At 38.8% G+C, this 21,475-nt stretch overlaps 1 protein-coding gene across 1 annotated transcript; it reads right to left on the bottom strand.

The window, feature by feature from the left end:
- Positions 1 to 2,295: 2,295 nt before the first annotated feature.
- Positions 2,296 to 21,426, bottom strand: LOC124257838. The gene is made up of 4 exons (XM_046691985.1): positions 21,413 to 21,426; positions 6,194 to 6,271; positions 4,231 to 4,272; positions 2,296 to 4,005 (listed from the first exon to the last, which is right to left on the bottom strand). The coding sequence occupies exons 2-4, from the start codon at positions 6,219 to 6,221 to the stop codon at positions 2,963 to 2,965; spliced, it is 1,113 nt and encodes a 370-aa protein (XP_046547941.1). The 5' UTR covers positions 6,222 to 6,271; positions 21,413 to 21,426; the 3' UTR covers positions 2,296 to 2,962.
- Between the last annotated feature and the right edge of the window lie 49 nt (positions 21,427 to 21,475).

The raw sequence follows: 21,475 nt of genomic DNA, 5'->3' as shown, positions 1-21,475 counted from the left end.
ATTAACTAATGAAAGGCCCGGGAACCAGGATTCATTAATTAATGGTAGGCCCGAGAACCAGGATGTATTAACTAATGAGAGGCCCAAGAACCAGGATGTATTAACTAATGGTAGGCCCGAGAACCAGGATGTATTAACTAATGAGAGGCCCGGGAACCAGGATGTATTAACTAATGAAAGGCCCAAGAACCAGGATGTATTAACTAATGAGAGGCCCGGGAACCAGGATGTATTAACTAATGAGAAGGCCCGAGAACCAGGATGTATTAACTAATGAAAGGCCCGAGAACCAGGATGTATTAACTAATGGTAGGCCCGAGAACCAGGATGTATTAACTAATGAAAGGCCCAAGAACCAGGATGTATTAACTAATGAGAGGCCCAGAGAACCAGGATGTATTAACTAATGAAAGGCCCGAGAACCAGGATGTATTAACTAATGAAAGGCCCGAGAACCAGGATGTATTAACTAATGAAAGGCCCAAGAACCAGGATGTATTAACTAATGAAAGGCCCGAGAACCAGGATGTATTAACCATGAAAGGCCCGATGCCCAGAACCAGGATGTATTAACTAATGAGAGGCCAGAGAACCAGGATGTATTAACTAATGAGAGGCCCGAGAACCAGGATGTATTAACTAATGGTAGGCCCGAGAACCAGGATGTATTAACTAATGAGAGGCCCGGGAACCAGGATGTATTAACTAATGAAAGGCCCGGGAACCAGGATGTATTAACTAATGAGAGGCCCAGAGAACCAGGATGTATTAACTAATGAGAGGCCAGAGAACCAGGATGTATTAACTAATGAAAGGCCCGGGAACCAGGATGTATTAACTAATGAGAGGCCCAAGAACCAGGATGTATTAACTATGAAAGGCCCGAGAACCAGGATGCATTAACTAATGAGAGGCCAGAGAACCAGGATGTATTAACTAATGAGAGGCCCGAGAACCAGGATGTATTAACTAATGAGAGGCCAGAGAACCAGGATGTATTAACTAATGAAAGGCCCGGGAACCAGGATGTATTAACTAATGGTAGGCCCAAGAACCAGGATGTATTAACCATGAAAGGCCCGAGAACCAGGATGCATTAACTAATGAGAGGCCAGAGAACCAGGATGTATTAACTAATGAAAGGCCCGGGAAGCAGGATGGGCAGGTTACTGTTTGTAGGCATCGCAATGAACTTCACAGCGCTAATAGGCAATGCACCGAGTTTAGGTAAACTGTGTTGTGATTGGTTATCGTAACATGAACGGTCCAATCGTAAGTAGTTTAACATATTCATCATAACACAGTAAATACCTCAAACTGACGACAAGAGAACCTGTCTGATACTTTTAAAATTTGACCGTCCGAGATGAAAATAGATCGTTACTGACGGTCGGGCACGCGGGAAGTTTAAGCGCTGACATATGTACTGCCAAAACTTTCCAAAGCCCTATGGTTTCAATACACGACCTACACTATGTTAAACAAAACTTGTCTGTGAGTATGAGACATTATATTATTATATTAATTATAGCTAGGATATGAAATGAAATTGTGTTCACATATGATAATTAAATGTTCATGTTGCATATATGGTATCTCATCCATGTGTTGTGACGACAGCAACTCATGCATTCATACATGTGCATGCAGTTACACTTCTGGGATACATCACCATATGTATATATGATAGACAGACGAATGCATGACTGCACATGCTGCAATAAGTGCATAGAGTTTTTTACAGGTAATAATCAACTATTCATTATACAGATGGTGTCCATTGTGGTATCAACTGCAGTGTCAGTCTCGGAAAGGTCGTTTAGGATAAGTAGGATAAGGTAGCGCGTGAATAAAATTGATTCAGTTTTCACATTAGTTCATTTTTATGCAAACACACACACACACACACACACACACACACACACACACACCGCATGTAATGCAGGGGGATATAGTCAACGCCTTGTCCGTCTGACAGTCGGTCCGTCTGTCCGTCCGTAATCATTTTGTTTCCGGAACATAACTCAGATACCGTACAATATTTTTCAACAAAAATTGATAGATATATCAAACAGAACCTAACATGGTGCCCTTTGCTATTTTACAGATTTTTGTTATTTATTACTTTCTCGGTTTCCATGGAAACAATTCGGACTTAGTCTCAAAGGTGAGGGATTGGCTACGTTTTCAGAGCACAACTCGAAAACTTTTTAATATCTTTCAGCAAAACTCGGGGGTTGTTTCAGACAGATCTTGAAGTGGTGTATTTTGCTATTTGCAGAATTTGGGCATTTTTATTTTTCCCGGTTTCCATGCAAACGATGCGTACTTAGTCTCAAAAGGGAGGCGTGGGCTTCGTTTCTAGAACACAACTCGAAAACTTTTCAATATCTTTCAACGAAACTTTGGGGATATATGAGGCAGTTCCCAGAGTGGTGCCTTTTGCTATTTGCAGATTTTTGGCATGTTTAGTTTTCCCGGTTTCAATGCAAACGATTCAGACTCAAAGGGAGAGGTGGACTTCGTTTCCGGAGCACAACTCGAAAACTTTTCAATATCTTTCAACAGAACTTAGCAGATTTTTATAGGCAGATCTTGAAGTGGTGCCTTTTGCTATTTACAGACTTTTGGCGTTTATATTTTTCATGGTTTCAATTGAAACGATTTGGACTTAGTCTAAAAAAGTCAAGCTCGACTGTAAGTCACAGATGATTTGTTCTTTCAATTATGTGGGGGCCGGGGAGATATGTCATCTTCTGATGACTCTTGTTTTAATAAAGGAGATCTCACGTTGCTTCCTCTCAATACACAAGGACAGATACTTGCCTATATTTCACTCAGAGTGATTCAGTTAGACTGGGTTTGTCTTTGAATGACAAACTTCAACAAGCTTCAATGTGAAGGATTCAGTCCACTTAGAATGCCGTTGAAGGATCATTGGTTTAAATGACCATAGCATGTCTCAGACAAGGGCCTTTTCCATCCATTCCTCAAAAGACAACCTGACAAATGCTCTATAGTGGTGTTTAGCAATGGATGTGTCTTCAATTCTGAAGGAAGCTGGACCCAAAGCATCATGGAACACACATCCATTAACAGGTCTCACCGCAACCTCAATGACGCCGGAATTTCTTCCAGTTTCGTGGATTTCAATCTGAAACACATTTTTTTTGTTAAGGATAACATCTGAATATCTGTTTTTTAAAACGGATATTTTTTTCTGCAGTTCTTCTGCAAGCATTCTTTGCCATTCACGTTTATTTCCTTCCCCAGGAAATGTTACTCCTTCCATTTCTCCGTTGTAGTTATTTCTACGGCCAACATATACAGACGCACCCTGCTTTCCCTTGGAAATTGATGTGACGTATTCCGGTAAAGAAAAAACATTGATAATCCGATTCACCCACGTGCTTACAGAAATGTTAAGTGCCAGCAATGAATAGTTGACACGTTCCTCATTACTCTTGTCAACATAGATCCTCACAGCATCAACTTGGTTCACACGAGACAATCCTTGCACAGCGGGCTCTTTCGTTGATACTTTGCGTTTAGACAGCAGAAGGGGCCTTAATTTCTCAAAAGATGCAGATACTTGGTTATTATCGCTCCAAACAAGCATCTTTGATTTCATGTCAGCAGTCAGAAACATTTCTGATGGCAAGACATCTATCTTGTGCATTGTTGCATTCCTACACGCTACACGTTTCCATCTGAACCCATCCGAGATCCTCTCGTCGTCAGTTAACATTGAGCACAATATTGGGATAACAGCCGATTCGAATACACCCGAATATGGTTCGCATGTATGCACAAACAGAACACCACTAGCACCTGAGTTTCTCATTGAAGACAACGCCTTCTTGAACTGATACTCTGTAGATTGACTCATCCTCTTTGTTCTGTCGTCAATCTCTTTCCCGTGTAGGTGAATGAAGAATACATTACTATCTGGCCCCATGCGATCTTTTTCATCCCCCAACAACAGAGTGCATTTTCTGCAGTCATCTGAAACAATGAAAATTTGTCTGGTCAATATCAGAGCAGTTACACTGCACAAAACATTTTGGGTACATTGTTTACATTTCCACCTTGTAGAACTGACTGTTTTGGATGAATGGATGTAGACCTCACCAAGGCAAATATGAAATACCTAAAGGGTTTTGCGACTGTAATCTGACTAGATATTATGATAGCAAGGCACTAAAGGTTAGGATGTATTAAAATACTTACACAGAGGTATTGTAGAGGCCGGCAATGGATGGAGACGGAGAGCTGCAATAATAAGTTATGTCTGCTAGTAAGAATGTGCAAAAGACACAAATACTTGTATACATAAAGGAAGTGTTTGCTGATTGTTTCAGGCTCATGTAAAGTCGTCCTAGTTCTAAATAGACTGGAAAACATCAAATATGATTATTATCGCAGATATATAAGCACATGAACACAGGCATAGGTGACCGTGCTTTCACTGGAGACCTATAGATGTCAAAAGCAACACAACATGAATCAGTTCCCTTAAGGGCAAGTATATACATACTCTTTTCAGCTTTGAATTCTTTATGACATACTCAATCACAATGGCTTGACCAACATTATATTCATTAACCCCGAAACGAAATATAACCTGACGCCGGGGGTGTTTCCTACACACTACTAACTGGTGAATATCCCATCAATTTATAGACTAACTGGTGGGTTTCACTTTAAATGTAAAACGTTGCAATGAGAGAGTGAACACAATTTGTATGATTTGGACTATACCAAATATTTTGACGCGAAATTAGGCCAATGCATCAAACGTAATTACGGTTGACGGGTTTATTATGTTCATGATTAAAACCAAACACCGAACGTTTGCTCTTTTGAAATATTGCAAAAGAATATGAACTGATGACATGCCTTTGTGACGAATCATAATAATACGTCAGTGAGCAGTGGGTCTATGAAAGTGTTACATCAAAACCTCTATAAATTCATTGAGATGCTGCACAACGAGTAAGGTAATACAATTGTTAATGCATTTTGTGCTTGAGAAACCACTTCATGCGAGAGAAACCACGTCCTTAAGAGGGATTAGGCTGACTGACTGAGTTTAGTTTTACGCCGCTTTTAGCAATATTCCAGCAATATCACGGCGGGGGACACCAGAAATGGGCTTAACACATTGTGCCCATGTGGGGAATCGAGCCCGGGTCTTCGACGTGACGAGCCAACGCTTTAACCACTAGGCTACCCCACCGCCCAAGAGGGATTAGGGACAACTTCCTGCAAGCAAACTATTACCGCAGTGCGGTTTTCACTCATTCTCAGGTAACTGGGACAATTGCTGTCGCCAGCGTTTTGGCTGTCGATGCGTTCAAATTTAATATCAAATCTAGGTGTATCTGTGCAGATATTCTAAAAAAAGAGCATCAACCTTTTAAAAATGCAGCGTCAGAAGCAAACATTTGGTTCCATGACGGCATTTTTGCTATGTTGGTAGTGCATATTCTTTTCATTCTTTTCGGAAGTTTTGTTATATTTTGTGTGATGAAGGAGCCAAAATACATACGGCTTATTCACCCATGTTAGCATGTCGATGGTTCACCAACCAAAACTCAAAACTCACGTTTAGATTATGTCGGTAGAGTCAGAGTAAAATACGTTACTTTGTGCTTGTTTACAGCTTTTCTTGTGGAAAATCATCGCACAGACCCAAAACATAACTTTCCTCAATTGGCCTGTTCATCTATTCTCGATATATAAAAACATATAATTTTCGTTAACATTGATTTTTCTTACAATATGGAAAAATATGCTCGACATGAGTAGAGATTTTTTAGGAAGTAATCATACGTTACCGTTATTGTGAATTGATTGTGATAGGGTTATATTACAAATGTTGGAACAAACTTCTTATTGATTAACAAATTAACAAAAGTATGATGGTAGTATGAGTTACAGATAGTATCAGTATGTTTGAGTTTTATTTGAAATTCTTGTGTGAATGGGGTTGTGGCTCAAAAATCGAAATCATTGATACATTTAATTGTGCGCATTCACGAGTGTTGGTAATTTGAAATTTGACAGTAAGTATTATCACGGTGATGCCAGCAATTTCCACACCTTTTCAACAATATTTCATGACTTATATAATTAACTGAAGTCAGAGCATACGGAATCGGTGTGTCAGTATGAGCTTATGTTTGTTTACCTGAACATGCAAGGCTCTTCAGTGACATGAGGTGCCACTTTCTCTGTCCATGGTAGTAATCGTCGCAATAGGTACAATCTGTAAAGAATCGAATACACTTGCGTCATTATGTTACTATATTTATGCATTACCTGTCGGATCCAACAGGAATTTAATGAGCCAATAGCGTCAATACCGGGTTGAAAGTCGTGATGAAAATGAGCAACCCAAGTGAATTGAGCACAATTTCATTTCTGTCTGAACAGTGTGTTTTTTTCTTTCTAATTTGCACTATGTCATTTAAGCGCATTATTGGTCGTTCAAGGGAGGTTACTCACTCACACTGCATCGAGCATGCCAATGTGGGTCTTGTACCATGTGTTGAGATTTTTCCTAAATATCTAATGAATGGTGAGCTAGAAGGAAACTATTATCTGTGAATTTATGGGTTTATTAGCTGCATTGACTTCTGTTCACCAGACCTTAAACACACGGCAAGGCTGTCTTTATGACCGAATAAATAAGATTGATTACAACAACACTCATAATTTCCTACAGGGCCATATCTCAAAAGGTCAAGTACATATCATACTATGTACTATATCATATTTCTTCAGGAATTAAACATGATCTGTCCTTCAGGTTTAACTTCGCTTAAAGTTCATTTCAGCTGTGGAGCAGTTCGTGGTACAAGTCATGATAAACTTTATAATGAAAACAAAACCAAGGAAATAAGAGAAAAAAGGCATCGATAGAAACTAACTCCTTTCTTTATAAAATTCAATCATCTGTCGACTATCTTTTCGACTTCCAGGATTCGTTTCCCAAACCTCAAATCAAAACCTAAAAACAATGCTTGAGTACGAGGTATTTAATGTAGGACTGTTACATACCATTCCTACCTAACATAATTTTTTATGTTATGTTCCATCTTATACTTAATCTCTGTGTTAAACAAAAATGATAAGATCTGACAACAAATTACAATTTTCCTTAAAATTCGGATGTCGTTTTTGTGAAATTATATGCTGCCTCTTTGGGCTCGGTTGTAATGACCTCAACGCTGACATGCATGCTAGATATATATCGGACCGACCAGATAGTTCCTTTGGATATCACACCAAAAACGCTTTACACTATATTTTTGTCACGTGTGAGCATACACAGATAAGAAGCATTATCCATTTCTATTCCCATGGCCATTAGCTGAGAATCCTTATGAATGGAAATGGATATTTGACTATTTCTGAAAAGGTGAACATGCTGAAATCAATCAAAAATTTAATCACAAAATCAAAGCCTTTCAAAAGTCCCAATACCAATGTAACGTGAATTTTGTGCAAGAGAATGTATTCACGATTATCCTGCACATGTTTAACCATTCAGAAACTTGTAGCTGACCAATTACTTATATATGTGAGCAGTGTTGATATACGGTATAACAGCTTGTACATCTAACCCTATTCATTTATTGAATAATTATACATTTAACTCAAATCATGTTTGCCTAAGGGTATCATACGCCTGGTTGGAGGTTTGGAGGTTTGAGGGTTCCACACAGTTGATTCAAGTGGTGGAATCTAGCTGTGTGTAAGCGAAATCATGTGAATGGCAGAACCGTATATAGACATCTAAAGATTTCAACATTGTATCATTTCAACTCATAAAACTTCCAAGATCATTTGTAATCCAGATAGCTGATATTTAAGCACAAATGTGTGTATCTTTTGGTTGTGTCAGTACTCCAGGTCGACACTATTATATTTAGGGATCTCTGATGCGTCCTCGGACCCTGGATGTTGTGATTGAGAAAATGCATCATTAAGGTTAGTGTGCGGTAATGGTGCATTCTACTCACATGTTACTGATACGGATATGGACCAGATGATTGATAAAAAAACTAAAAGACAGTTGTCAGAGGACACATGGGATAACTGTACCATTCGGACGTGATCAATATTGATAATGTGTCAAAGAAATCCTGCTTGACCATTAAACAATTACTAGTATGTAAAGTACTGTACTATCTGGTCGTGTATTATGGGAGATGCAATGCATATTGGGTACTTGAATTCATACAAATTTATTACCGACAGAATTTGTTATCGAAATGGTTGGTATTTATATTTTTCAACGTTTATCTTCGATAGGTTTGAAGGTGTCGGTACCTCTCGTTTACATTATAATGTTTAAGATGCAAAGAAATGCCTTTGGAACCTGGGGGGATGCTTATACTTGAGACAATGCCATTGTCTTTGTTGTTGTGAAACAATACAGCATTTCACAGGAAAGATGTTGTTATGAATATAGGCCTGATGATGGACACATAAAGAAAATCAAACCAAGGTTAGAGATATATGAGTCATCTATACATGTGATCGACATAACTAATTTCTTAAACAATCTGTGAGTGAAACCTACCCTCAAACGGATATCAGAGTGCTGATCCAGCTAATGATGTGTGACACGAGTTGCAATGTGGTTTGGATGTCTCACATTCTGTGTATATTTTTCAATAATGATCATGCATATTAACATGACATTTTAAGTGAACATGGAGCTCACTGACATGCCCAGCAAATTGGACAACATTGAAGGACACATCTAAATATTAATCTTCAGTGCTTCTCTACTTGCGGACGGGTATCTAAAGTGCTAGCCCATCTGATCATATATACTTCGTATCAAATGCGTACACTCACTAGTGTAAATATAGCCACATTCTTCAGTCAACTATTCTAAACTAAGTTTTGCTTAATATTCCATACTGTTTAAAAAGTACTGTTTACACATGAACTTATGTGGTGTAAAACAAATTCGTAAGGTTGGTAAATGATGAAACTCAGTGAAAATTGGGGATTTCCTAACAAAACTGTACAACAACACGCAGCTGTTCACATGCACGAATTTACATGCTCTTCATCAATTTGATGCATGATCCTCGTACAATAATATTAATCTGGAAAAGGTTTGCAGTTGGTTCCCCTAAGGTAGTGGAGAAATTCAACTTCGATGTAACCATATAACATATAGTGAGTGTTTTAAGTGGGTTTAACCTTTTGATACAAAGTATATGGAGGGTGAAAGTGCAGAAGTGAAGGTGATCTGTGGCCTGACATTGTGATCAATATTCTTAACGTCCATGCATATGAACGTAAAAGATTTCACTAAATCTGGCATTACTCTCATATCTATCTACTACAACAATATCAATGACGCTCAATGATGCTCCTCTCAACAAATTGAGAAGAACATAACCTCGAACGTGACTGTATTGTTATTTCGAATTTCTAATCGTTGATTTGTGCATACCAATATTTATCCACATGGTTACACAATGCCATGTAGAATGCCATGTCAAATCTAACATATGTTATATACACCTGGAACTTAATTAAGCACACACACACACACACACACACACACACACACACACACACACACACTATTTTCTGGATGATGACAAACAAAACTTGCTGTAACTTTCTCACTATTCCAAAGATAGTGGAACCTTAGCTATTGTGAAACATACGATATATTGGCAAATGCAAAACAAGACAATGATTCCAATTCGTGTTGTTTTAATAGCGTAACCAATGTGATTTGGTCACTACTGATTTTTGATGAAAATAGTCACTAAACAAGTATGGTCGTAGTATTGTCAATGGCTGACTATTACAAGAAATGATGCACAAGGAATGTCACATGCTAACATCTGATGGGTCTGGCATCAGTATCGGGTGTATCCCCCACGTGCTTGGATGACAGCTTTAATCCTTCTCCTCATGCTACTGGTAAACCTTCTGATACGATCAAGTGGCAATTGCCGCCATTCTTCATGCAGAGCAGCTTCCAGCTGTGCAAGATTCTGGAGAGGGGGTTCTCTCAACCTCACACGGCGTCCAAGAAAGTCCCAAATGTGCTCCAAAGGATTCAAATCGGGGCTCATTGCTGGCCAAGGTAATGCCATGATAGCCTCATTCTGGAGATGTGCGGTCACAGCACGTTAACGATGCGGCCTGGCGTTGTCGTCCATGAATATCGGGTGAGTAGGCAACGGATGGTTGTCAAAGTGAGGCACGACAACTGGATGGAGAATATCCCGAATGTACTGCTGACCATTAAGATGTCCTCGGACAGTCACCATTTGAAGTTTACAGCCGTGTGAAAGACAAACACAGATCATAACCGATCCTCCACCATAAGGAACAGTAGGGTGGATATTCCTGGGCACGTAAGCAGTGTTTTTATGCCCCCACACTCTCACTCGACCATCTGTAACGTGGAGGAGGAACCTGCTCTCATCTGACCAGTGGACCCTCCTCCATGTCCTCAGGTTTCACTGCCGACGGGCCATACACCACTCCAGACGTCGTCTCTTAAGGAGATCAGACAGAGCAGGACGCTTGATGACTCTTCTGAACCTCATACCAAGTGTCCTAAGGCGATTTCAGACGGTTCTGGTGGATACTTGTCTGTAGGGTAACCACAGGCGGTTCAAACCCAAAGTTATGGCAAAGGGTTCTCGCCTTACCAGACGTGCCAGGCTGCGATCATCACGGGCCGTTGTCTTCCTGGGTTGTCCAGGCCTTGAACGATCTCTCACATCTCCTGTCATCTGATGTTTCTGACAAGTCGGCTGATGACCGAGTGACTGTAGCCCAGTTGTCGTCCAATAACTTTGAAGGACATGCCTGTTGCATGCATGCCTACAATTTGCCACCTTAGTGCTTCAGAAAGTCATCTCCTCGCCATTTCAGTATTCATTAATGGAGACAGTTACACATTTGTCTGCTTTTATACCCATAAATTGCATGTCAGAGAAACTGAATTTTGGGAAAAGTGTGGGTTGTCTGCTTCACGTGCACAAGGGATGCGTTGTGACGAGTGGAAAGGAACTGAAACACCTTTTTAGACTACTAGAGATGTGTTGTAATACAGAAATATCATTCATGTTTAACGATGGTTAACAGTTGCTCTACTATCATGAAATATATCAGGGGGTGCTTAATTAAGTTCCAGGTGTATATTTGGGATTACACTTTCTTAGTAAAGTACAGATTCTAGTACATATTGAACTGAGTCCAATCCGGTATTCGAACTCACACCCTCAGAGTCAGGCACCTAATCGCCAGCACACAAGGTCAGCCGCCCAACCCATTCAGCAATCGCGACTTCAACAAAATGGAAGTCGGACAACTCTTAGTCTAGACTGCGGATCTTGTGCACCCCCTCTGATAAGTGTAGATTGGCACGGCTCCCACTAGTGCTGTAACGATGCATCGAATTATCGATGGATTGCAATTGTTGTGTCTCCGGGATCAATTAATCGATGGTAGAAAGGAAAAACTATCGATGCATCGATAGTATGTGTGACTATTGGTAGTTGACTTCCGTTGATATACAGGAAGATACAGGAAGTACCAGATTCGTTCACTTTGATTCAGAGTTATCCGCCCCAGTTACCTCTAAACAAACATAGCGGCAAACACGACATGCGACTCGGAGTTTGAAAGTGTGAATAACAATTATACGTTTTGTTTTTATTTCACATAAACTATATACATTCATTGGGGAAATGACTTCAAATGAGACAATTCAAGGAGAAAAAAAATAGTATTGCAATAGTAGTAGTATGTAGCAATAGACTATCGCTATTAAGTGGTATCAGAATGGAAAATACAGCTTACATCTGTGTGGATCTCAATGGCTTTTTTCTCTGTTATTGTGAATCTCTTAGGTCTTACAAAGGTGACAATTTATAGATGCACATATTTCTTTGGACATATTCCTTTCTTCTTTTCCAGCGTTCTGCACATTTGATCATCTTATTACAAACCAGATCCTTATGGGATTACTATAGCCTTATGGCGATTAAGTGCCTGACTCTGATGGGACTCAACTCAAAAGGTACTAGATTCGGTACAGTGTAATCCCAAATATAACATATGTTACATCAGACCACTTTCTAAATGGCATTGTGTAATCATAGCTTTCGGCCGTGGGAGCTAGGGAGGACTATTGAGGGTAAACATTTTACTTTTCAGGGGGTAGTGGACATTGTAGGTAAGTATCACGGATCGATTTTGAAATAGATTGTATTTCATAGGTATCATTTTGACCTAAACAGACTGAAATTTAAAGACGCATTCTTATCATCAGGCGTACACGGTTGACAGGTACATGTAGAGGATAGGTAACTGTTCAACAATTCAAATGCTTCTCCACCTTGAGGAAAACGTTTTACAAAACGATTTTCACCTCTACAAAAGACGAGATGATATCACTTGGACGGCTTTTACGATTCTGTTTGTATCTCATCACCTTGCCATTGTGATTGGAATACCTGTCGGAAAATTCCATCCTCTTGACAGCTATCATCTCCAGATATATGGATTGACTGACGTATACTCGATGGAATTCAGTTTAGATCCAGTTTGTACCATAACATGTCATCTTATGACTGTACACCTAATCGCATGTAAATCTAAAAACATAATCATTGATCTTTGTGGTTATAATTTGCACAATGTAGTTCTGTACGATTTGTGGGTTTACCTAAAATGTAAGAGTGAAGCTTGTAAACAATTGAGTCTGGATCAGGCAATTCACAGATCAGTATAAGAAGTAATGGTCCATCTCTCTACTGTGGTGCGTTACCTTGCTGGCAATCAGGTTACCGAGCCTCACCATTCGACTCAATATGGTCAAATCAGTAGGAAAGTGTAAGGGGCATATTTGAGATAGAACCCCCCAAAGTTGAAACGTTTGCGACAATATAGAAGGAATCAGACTACAAAACCGAGATAACTTCTGACAAGGGCTTTTACTTTACAGGTGAAAAAATGGATTTGAATTCAAAAGCAACTGTCATGAATCATGCATACATATCCTCTTCTTCCCCTATAGCAAAACACCAATAACATGATACAATGAAATACAATGATTTCTACCTGGCTACTTGGAACTATCAAACGCAAATGTCGAATTTAAGCATCAACACTCAACATGCACACAGTATTTAGATACTAAGCCTAGAAATAATCTAAGGGAAGACGATGATATGGCATAATCTTTTCAAAGTGTCTAAACTTCCCTACACTATTGTACACATTTACCAAAATACGATGCGCAATCCTAGTGGCTACATCGAACTTTCCCGTTGATGCTGAACAGACACCATCAACACCATACAACACAACCAAACATCTAGATATTGGTAAAGACTGCTGTTTGTTTCAGAGAGCGTCTGGTCGTGTACAACGGTGAACTACTGTTCATTCTTTCACTCAGTGATTGATAATCACAGAACACTCGCTCATTGGAAGTCGACCATCACTCAATCAAGTGAACATCTATTGTATAGAAAATAACCAAACCAATCTAAAGCCTCTATTTCTACACACCCAAATTAAGTAAGCTGAACTCAAATATTACATCAAAGATTTTGAACATATGATGCAAAATAGTACTGCACAATTATTGCGGTAACATTCAGCAAACGTAATGACCACATCAAGGAGAAAACAGAATAAATCATCATCATAGTTCCCATCATAACATTTTAGTTCATTCTCCTGAACATAACTTTACTGCCATGATTATGCAATTCTGCTTTAAGCGTTTGTCTGTTGCATGCATATGTTTTCATATAGAATACTAAGAGTAGTCATACTACTACAAGGCATTGAGATGAGTACGGTTTAATAATGATGGACATATAACTTGAGTAGAGAGATTCAACCTTGCACGTAGTTGCCATTGAATATGATTCTAAACAAAACATATTAATTTACAAGGAATGTTTTCAATCAATTTCCCTACTTAACTGTAAGTACACAGTATTACTGCTCTTGCGTGTGTTGAAATGCGAAGTGAAAAGCCTCCATTCGTCATGAAAACAACCTCTTTAACACTAAAACATACTATCGACATAATCTCAAGATGCATGTTTACTAATTTGGCTGTTCCAACTTCTGCACATTTGACACTGAGCTTGACCAATGCGATTATGATGCTCTGTAAATGGCAGACATACATGTGTCATCATTTGAAGGTACGCTTATGAATAAATGTATGCAAATGTAAAACAATAGATGCACGATGTTTTAGGTAGATGCTGTGTGCAACCCGCAATTAGTGATATCAGACAATTATCTCAGTCACATGATAAATAGATGAAATTTTGGCTCTGGCAGCAAATTTCATTTGATGAAATTCTTCAATAATTCACAGAGACGATTATATTTACAGATGGGTGCTTATTGGGAGTGCTTTTTGTTTTGTTTATTGTTGATGTTGTTCTTTCCTTGTTTGGGTCATATCAGTGGACATATCAGTTATCAGAGAAGGTGTATGGTAATGGTTACCAGTCTGTCATTACAAAGAGTGAGTGAGTTAAAATCTAAAGTCACATCGGCAATATTTCAGCCATATTTTGACTTAAACCATGTTATAATTTCATAATAAATACGGTTAATTATAAAATAATCTGTCAGCGAAGGACAGCAAAAACAAATAGAATAACACATATACTGAGTCACAAAAGAAACTTCACAAGATGTAATTTGAAAAATAATGAATACTTTTTCTCTGATGATACATCTATGTATCCAAAATGAGATCCCTATCTTTAGACTCTAGAAAAACGTTAGCAAAACCCACTCAAACCCATCCATTCGTCGTGCAAATGAAGTTAGTGCCAAATCAGGTTTTGCACGTGCAGTGGATCACGTGATCTTCGCATCGAAGTTTTCTTCATATGTACGTGTTTGCAATGGCCTCGAGAATTGAAAAAAAACACCTTTAAACCACAGTTGTAAAGGTACTTGAAATGCCACGATTGTCAAATGTGCAACGTGAACGTGCCGTTGGCATGCTGCAAGCGGGAAGATCAGTTATTGACGTCGCAAGAGCAAAGGGATGCAGCCGTCGTACTGTGTATGACTTGCGAGGTCGTCTACAACAAACTGGCACCACTTCTGATCGCCCAAGGTCGGGTCGTCCATGTGTGACGTCACGAGCAGAAGATCGTTAAATCGTCCTACGTCACCTACGTGACAGATTTCTGCCGGCTACACGAACCAGGGCTGAGATGATTAGAGGTCGACTGTCTTCACAGACCATTCGAAATCGGTTGCGGGCTGCCAATCTACATTTTCGACGTCCATATCGTGGGCCAATATTGACGCCGTTTCATCAACGTCACCTGCAATGGACCCAGAGAGACTGGAATCGAGTCGTCTTTAGCGATGAATCCAGGTTTACCCTCCGATTCGCGGACGGCAGGCATAGAGTCTGGAGACGACGTCGTGGACGGTATGCCCCATGTTGTGTACAGGAAGTCGACAGATTCGGGGGCGGAAGTTGCATGGTGTGGGGTGCTTTCTGTGGGAACAACCGTTCCCGACTTCTGGTCATCCGTGGAAACCTCACAGCTGCTGCTTACCGAGACCAGGTGCTCACCCCTGAGCTCGTTCCTTTCATGGCGGCTCATGGCCAAGGTCTACAGTTCCAGCAAGATAATGCTCGGCAGTATACCGCGATGTTGACACGAAATTTCCTTCAAAACGCTGGAATCAACGTCATGAAGTGGCCATCGAGGTCCCCTGACCTTAATCCAATTGAGCACGTTTGGGATGCACTTGGGAGAAGGCTTCGTGGTCTTACGAACCAGCCTCAGAATTTACAGGAACTTGGCACTGCCTTGCAAGAGCAATGGCGCAGAATCCCCAACCACGTGTTCACAAGCATCAGGCAGTTGATGAGGAGACGGTGTTTTGAAGTGGTGGGGCGGCCATACACGATATTGAACTGAGATATTTCGCATTTTTATTCTTGTGACTTGACATTCTGTATACCCATGTTTTGGAACGGCGGTGTAGCCAAATGGAACTGATTATGGCACTGTCAGTGTATCGAGAACATCACACAGATCTTGAAGTTTTGAAGTTTCTTTTTTGACGCAGTATATATTAATGTAAAATTAGTATTGAGATTTAAAACATTTTAACTCTAGAAGACAACACAATAATAAAAAAAACAGGCCATAGATTGCCATCAGTTGAAGATAGATCACCATACTAGGGACCATGGGTCATCTACAAAGATATTTGCAGTTTGATATTTGTTTGTGTGATTTTTGCTCACATGTGACCAGGAAAATTGTTTCGTTTCTAAGCCCCGCCCTTCCCTATTGCTTTCGGTAGATTCTCCTTAGTATCACTGTAATATTGCTTGTAATATCGTGTACTGTAGCTGAGCAACTGTGCACTACACTGGAGCAGACCCAGAAAACAGGCATTTCAACGTTCCGCTTAACCACTAAGACGTGTTTCTGGTGAAAATGTCAGTTGTCACAATCACCGACAATCAGCATTTATTTTAATGGTTACCTTTGGCTAGTTTATGCTCATTTGCTGCTTCCAGTTGAAGTCAAACTAAGAACACATGTGAAGGCGATAATTTTTACCAACTTCCCGGTGTTGTAAGGAGGGGAGATGGTGATACCTGAAAGTCTTAGATTACTGTGAAAATTGTTTCAAATATCAGCAGTCAACCATCCACTTGTGATTCATTTGTTCAATGGCTCTTACACAGTAGATTGGTCTGTCATCAAGAAACTAGGACAAATATATCGACTTTTCACTATGCACAAACGTATTTTAGAGAAAAAAAAACATATTTGCCATCCAAAAAGCTGTTAGTTATCAACTGATCTGTGCTTTTATTCTGGATTATTTTTTTAACACAGGCGGTTGGGTGATTGATTTATATTATATTCATACAAGACAATACAATATAAAAATGGGCTATTGATCGCCAACAACTGAAGGTAGATCACTATACTAGGACCAAAGGGACTTACAATGCCTTTGCTACCTGCATGGACCCTAGTAGAATTTACACCATTCCTTCAACTGCTGGCGATTGTAGGCAAATTTAGCCACAATTAAAATGACAGTAATACTACGAGTGAAACGGTGGAACATTAAATGTTTCTTCGAATGTTTTGGGACTTACCTATCCTCTCAGGAGGACAATAATTTTACGGAACTTCAACCTCTCTTGAGGATATCGCTTCTAACAATCTAAGGTGCTCATTTAATTACCAATAATAAAATATATATCAATATACAAAACATAACCATCAAAATTTATCAATTAGTTCAATTTCCTTTAAAAATTCAATATTTACATGATAATCAATGCTTAACTGTTTTTTTGCACTATTTGTTTCCCTTGTGATGGAACAATCAATACAGTCAATCAGTACATGCTTGACCGTGATTCTCTCATCACAAGGAATTCAAAATGGTTAATGTTCTTGCCATTTAAGAATATTTGATTCTTCTGAATGTAAATCTATTTCCCATTCATTGGTACCACTTCACAGCATACGGATTATAATTGTATGTGGACAACTTACGTTCGCAGCAGCTCTCTAGGTGGTTATGACGAATCACCAGGCCTACTTCAAAGTCAGTGTTCTGAATTTGCCATGTTTAGCTATAGTTTGAAATGTTGTTTTCAATTCTAGTTGGCACCCACTCATATACAAACTGCATTTTCTAATCTGATTTTTAGGCATCCTTAACATTAACAACTCGCAAAATGGAAACATGTACTTACCAGAGAGCAATACTCCTGCAACAGTTTGCCCATATTTACCTTACAATAAAGAACAAATTCACACAACTGTAATTCCAAAAGAACTTGCAATGCCAAACGCTGTTTGTGTGTTTGTTCTGGTGTATATTTGTACACTTCTTGTCTGATTGTTTTATATTGTTTTCAGATTTTGTCCACTGAAAGACTGGCAATAGCAGCAGATCTTGGACTATGTTTCGAGGTCAAGGTTTTGAAAAAGGTGCATTGAGGAGGCTTCTGAAGAAACCTATATTTTTGGTTTTCATTCTGCAACTTGGGTATATCTATTGAGCACAAGAGATCGCGAATCGGATGGTTGTGTCAACCTGTCTAACAAGTTAAAGAAGCTTAACTGCCAAACGTTCAACATATTTTATCTGATAGAACACTGGGAAATGATCATGGATAATTTCAGTAATCTTATATTCTGTATGCGACACCACTGTTCTGTACGGAATAACAGTTTTGAATAAAAATAACCAAGGATAATGGAATCTGATACCAAATGTACGTCTTAGAAGTCCTCCTGCAATATGTTATCAATAAAAGATAGTCCATTGTCTGAGGCAAATCTCAAACATGATAACGATACTCAACATAGTTTATTTGACAGAACAATGAGAAGTGATAAAAGATGATTTCAATGATCTGTCGTCTTATTTGCGATACTACTTTTTCTATACGGGAGGAGGGGTATATCTTTCACGGGATGCACAAAGATTTTGCATGATAGTTTAGGAAAACACTGGAATATCAGTTATGAATGATTGTGTATTTCACCAAAACCCCTCGAATCATCACTGTATAAGGGATTCTCACAAATAAATGCTTGTGACATAGTTGAAATTATGACATGTAGCGGGCTAATCGCGCAGCTGTCGTATGGTTTTCTGGTTTATCTTTTATCAATGTGGGTGTTCATGATTCACGCATTTTCAGTTAATGACACCTTGGGAAATTTTGTTTTGTGTTTGATCAATTCCAAGTGATTACATACTGAACTTTGCTGTAAAGGGATTGATGCAAAGCACTCTAGAAGTGTTTAAAATTCCCAAAATTCCAAGCTAGACTGCCAGACTGGTAACTTTAAAAAATTACCAGACCGGAAACAAAATTGCCTGTCCGGTTTCACCAATAAAAAACAAATTCAGGTTAGTCAGGTTACTGTTTGTAGGCATCGCAATGACCTACATAGCACTAACAGGCAATGCACCGAGTTAAGGTAAACTGAAAAGACACGTGTTGTCATTGGTTATCGTAACATGAACGGTCCAATCGTAGGTAGTTTAACATAATCATCATAATACCATAAACACCTCAAACTGACGACAAGAGAACATGACTGATATTATGAAATATATACTGTTAGGGGTAAAAATATCTACCAGACCACCGGACAGGCTACTTTTGAAGTTTGATCGTCCGAGATAAAAACAGACCGTTCCGGACAGTAGGACAGGCTGGAATTTTAAACGCTAACTCTACCCACTCATGTTATCAATTTCGGGAACATGTTGATATGTAATGCATGACTTTAGGTATAATGGACATGCAAGATGCATCGCAGTGATTCGAGTATTTGCATTCCAATAACATTTGATTTCCTTCAATCAAGGCACAGGTAATATTGCTGTCAATGAAATCGAGTAATACCAGAGACATTTGAGATTGGATCCCGATGTTGATCGCTCAAATTTAATGAAATAAAGTTATTGCATTTGATGCAATTTAAGTAATATGGAATATTGATGTAAATGGGTAACATGACTTGTTGTTTTAGGTTTAAGAAAACTGAATCCATCAAACATGCCAAAGCCAAGATCAATGATACATGTATAGAATTGCAAAATCATAAACCACGCCTAAGAAATTATTATCGTAATTCACCATTTAATCACATAGATTGCCATTCGCTGTGTATTTTGTGACATTCTATGATTTTTTGACGTAGTATCAAACATTATACCAATGGAACCAGCTATTCTATTGTTTATCTCAGTGTAATTAACGTATTCAATATCTGAAAAAATGCTGAAAGGGTGTTTAACCTTATTAACTCACTCACTCACTGATTCACGGGACAGACAGAGAGACAGAGAGACAGAGAGAGAGAGAGAGAGAGGGGGGAGGGAGGGAGGGAGGGAGATAGATAGAGAGAGAGAGAGAGAGAGAGAGAGAGAGAGAGAGAGAGAGAGAGAGAGAGAGAGAGAGAGAGAGAGAGAGAGAGAGAGAGAGAGAGAGAGAGAGAGAATGTATAGCTTCTTTCATATTCTCAGTTGGTTTACTTGAAGCTATGGCGGTTCAAGATGCACGCATCTAGGAACTATTCCAGTATTCCCTTTAAACCGCCCATCGTTGTTTCATGTACACAGTCAAATCATAACTATTGGCGCTCTCTCCTAGATCAGTTGCTTGGTAGAAGTCCAATGGTCAGAGCTACCATCACGATGCCAAGTACCAATTGCCATTAATTCGGACTCCCATACACAATGAATTAAAATTGGAAACATTGCTACAACATTCATGTTATTTCAAACCAATGTAAGAAGGATCAATAAGTGGTTTTCTTTAAAAACCCAATTCGGTAATCACAGATTATCAACAACGGAATTGGCAGTTTGAAGGAAAGGTCAAATCTTCTTGAATAAGACATAATGAATACAACCCAAAATATCATTTATGAAAACAAGTTTGAAGAATAAAATTATTCCTTTCAAACTTTCGAAAACAGACTATAACATCGATTAAAATATCTCCATATACAAGGAAATTATATGTTTATCGACTCTGCTTACGTGTATACTGAACAAGGTAAAATTTTGTAAATAAAATGTAATATGAAGTTTATTTTGTAAGAAACATTGCGATATCTTAGTTTTTGTAAAGAAAGTCAATTTTTTGCAAATTTGTGGCAAAAATGGATTTTGATCGCCACCCCTTATATTCAAACCTAAAAGTGGATTTTACATATTGCGCTAATATTTTACATATTACGTTAATAATTGTTTTTACATTTTGCGTTAGGTGTTGTACTTTCTACGCATTTGTTTTCATATCAGTGACTAGTTACTGAAAGAAGGTATCTGATAATGGTTACCTGCTGGCCATCCCCTTTTTCAAGCCGTGCGAGTATTCTGTTGCAGCTTGATATTTGTTCGTGTGTTTCTTGCTCACATGTGACCAGGAAAATAATATTGTTTCTGATCCCTGCACCTCCCTATTGAGTTTAGGTAGATTCTCGCCATCGTAATCTTGCTTTTAATATATTTTATATATATACGACCGTGTGTAACCGAAGATAATATCAGGTGTCTCAGTCAAAGACAATCAGCAGATGTTCTAATAGTTACCTTTGGGTACTTTATTCTCATTTTCTGTTTCTAGTTGAAGTCAAACTGAAATATCTGAAGATGCCAAGTTTTACTATCTTCCCGTGATGATAATACCTGAAATCCCTAAACAACAGTAAATATTGTTTTCAGTACCAACAGACAACCACCAACTTAAAATACATCTTTTCTTTTTAAGTGGTTATCACACTTTAGGCATGCCCTTCACCAACAAGCTCGGAAAATAGAATCTAATACTTACCTAGATGCGAGGAAACTGCAAAATATACAAAACAGAAAATACATTGAGTTCTCATTTTCACAA

Source organism: Haliotis rubra, unplaced genomic scaffold (genome assembly GCF_003918875.1).
Source record: "Haliotis rubra isolate DU_JTF1 unplaced genomic scaffold, ASM391887v1 Scf676, whole genome shotgun sequence".
Classification (NCBI taxonomy): Eukaryota; Metazoa; Mollusca; class Gastropoda; order Lepetellida; family Haliotidae; genus Haliotis; species Haliotis rubra.
Note: the sequence above shows the minus strand (reverse complement) of the source record. Positions and strands in the feature narration are given on the sequence as shown.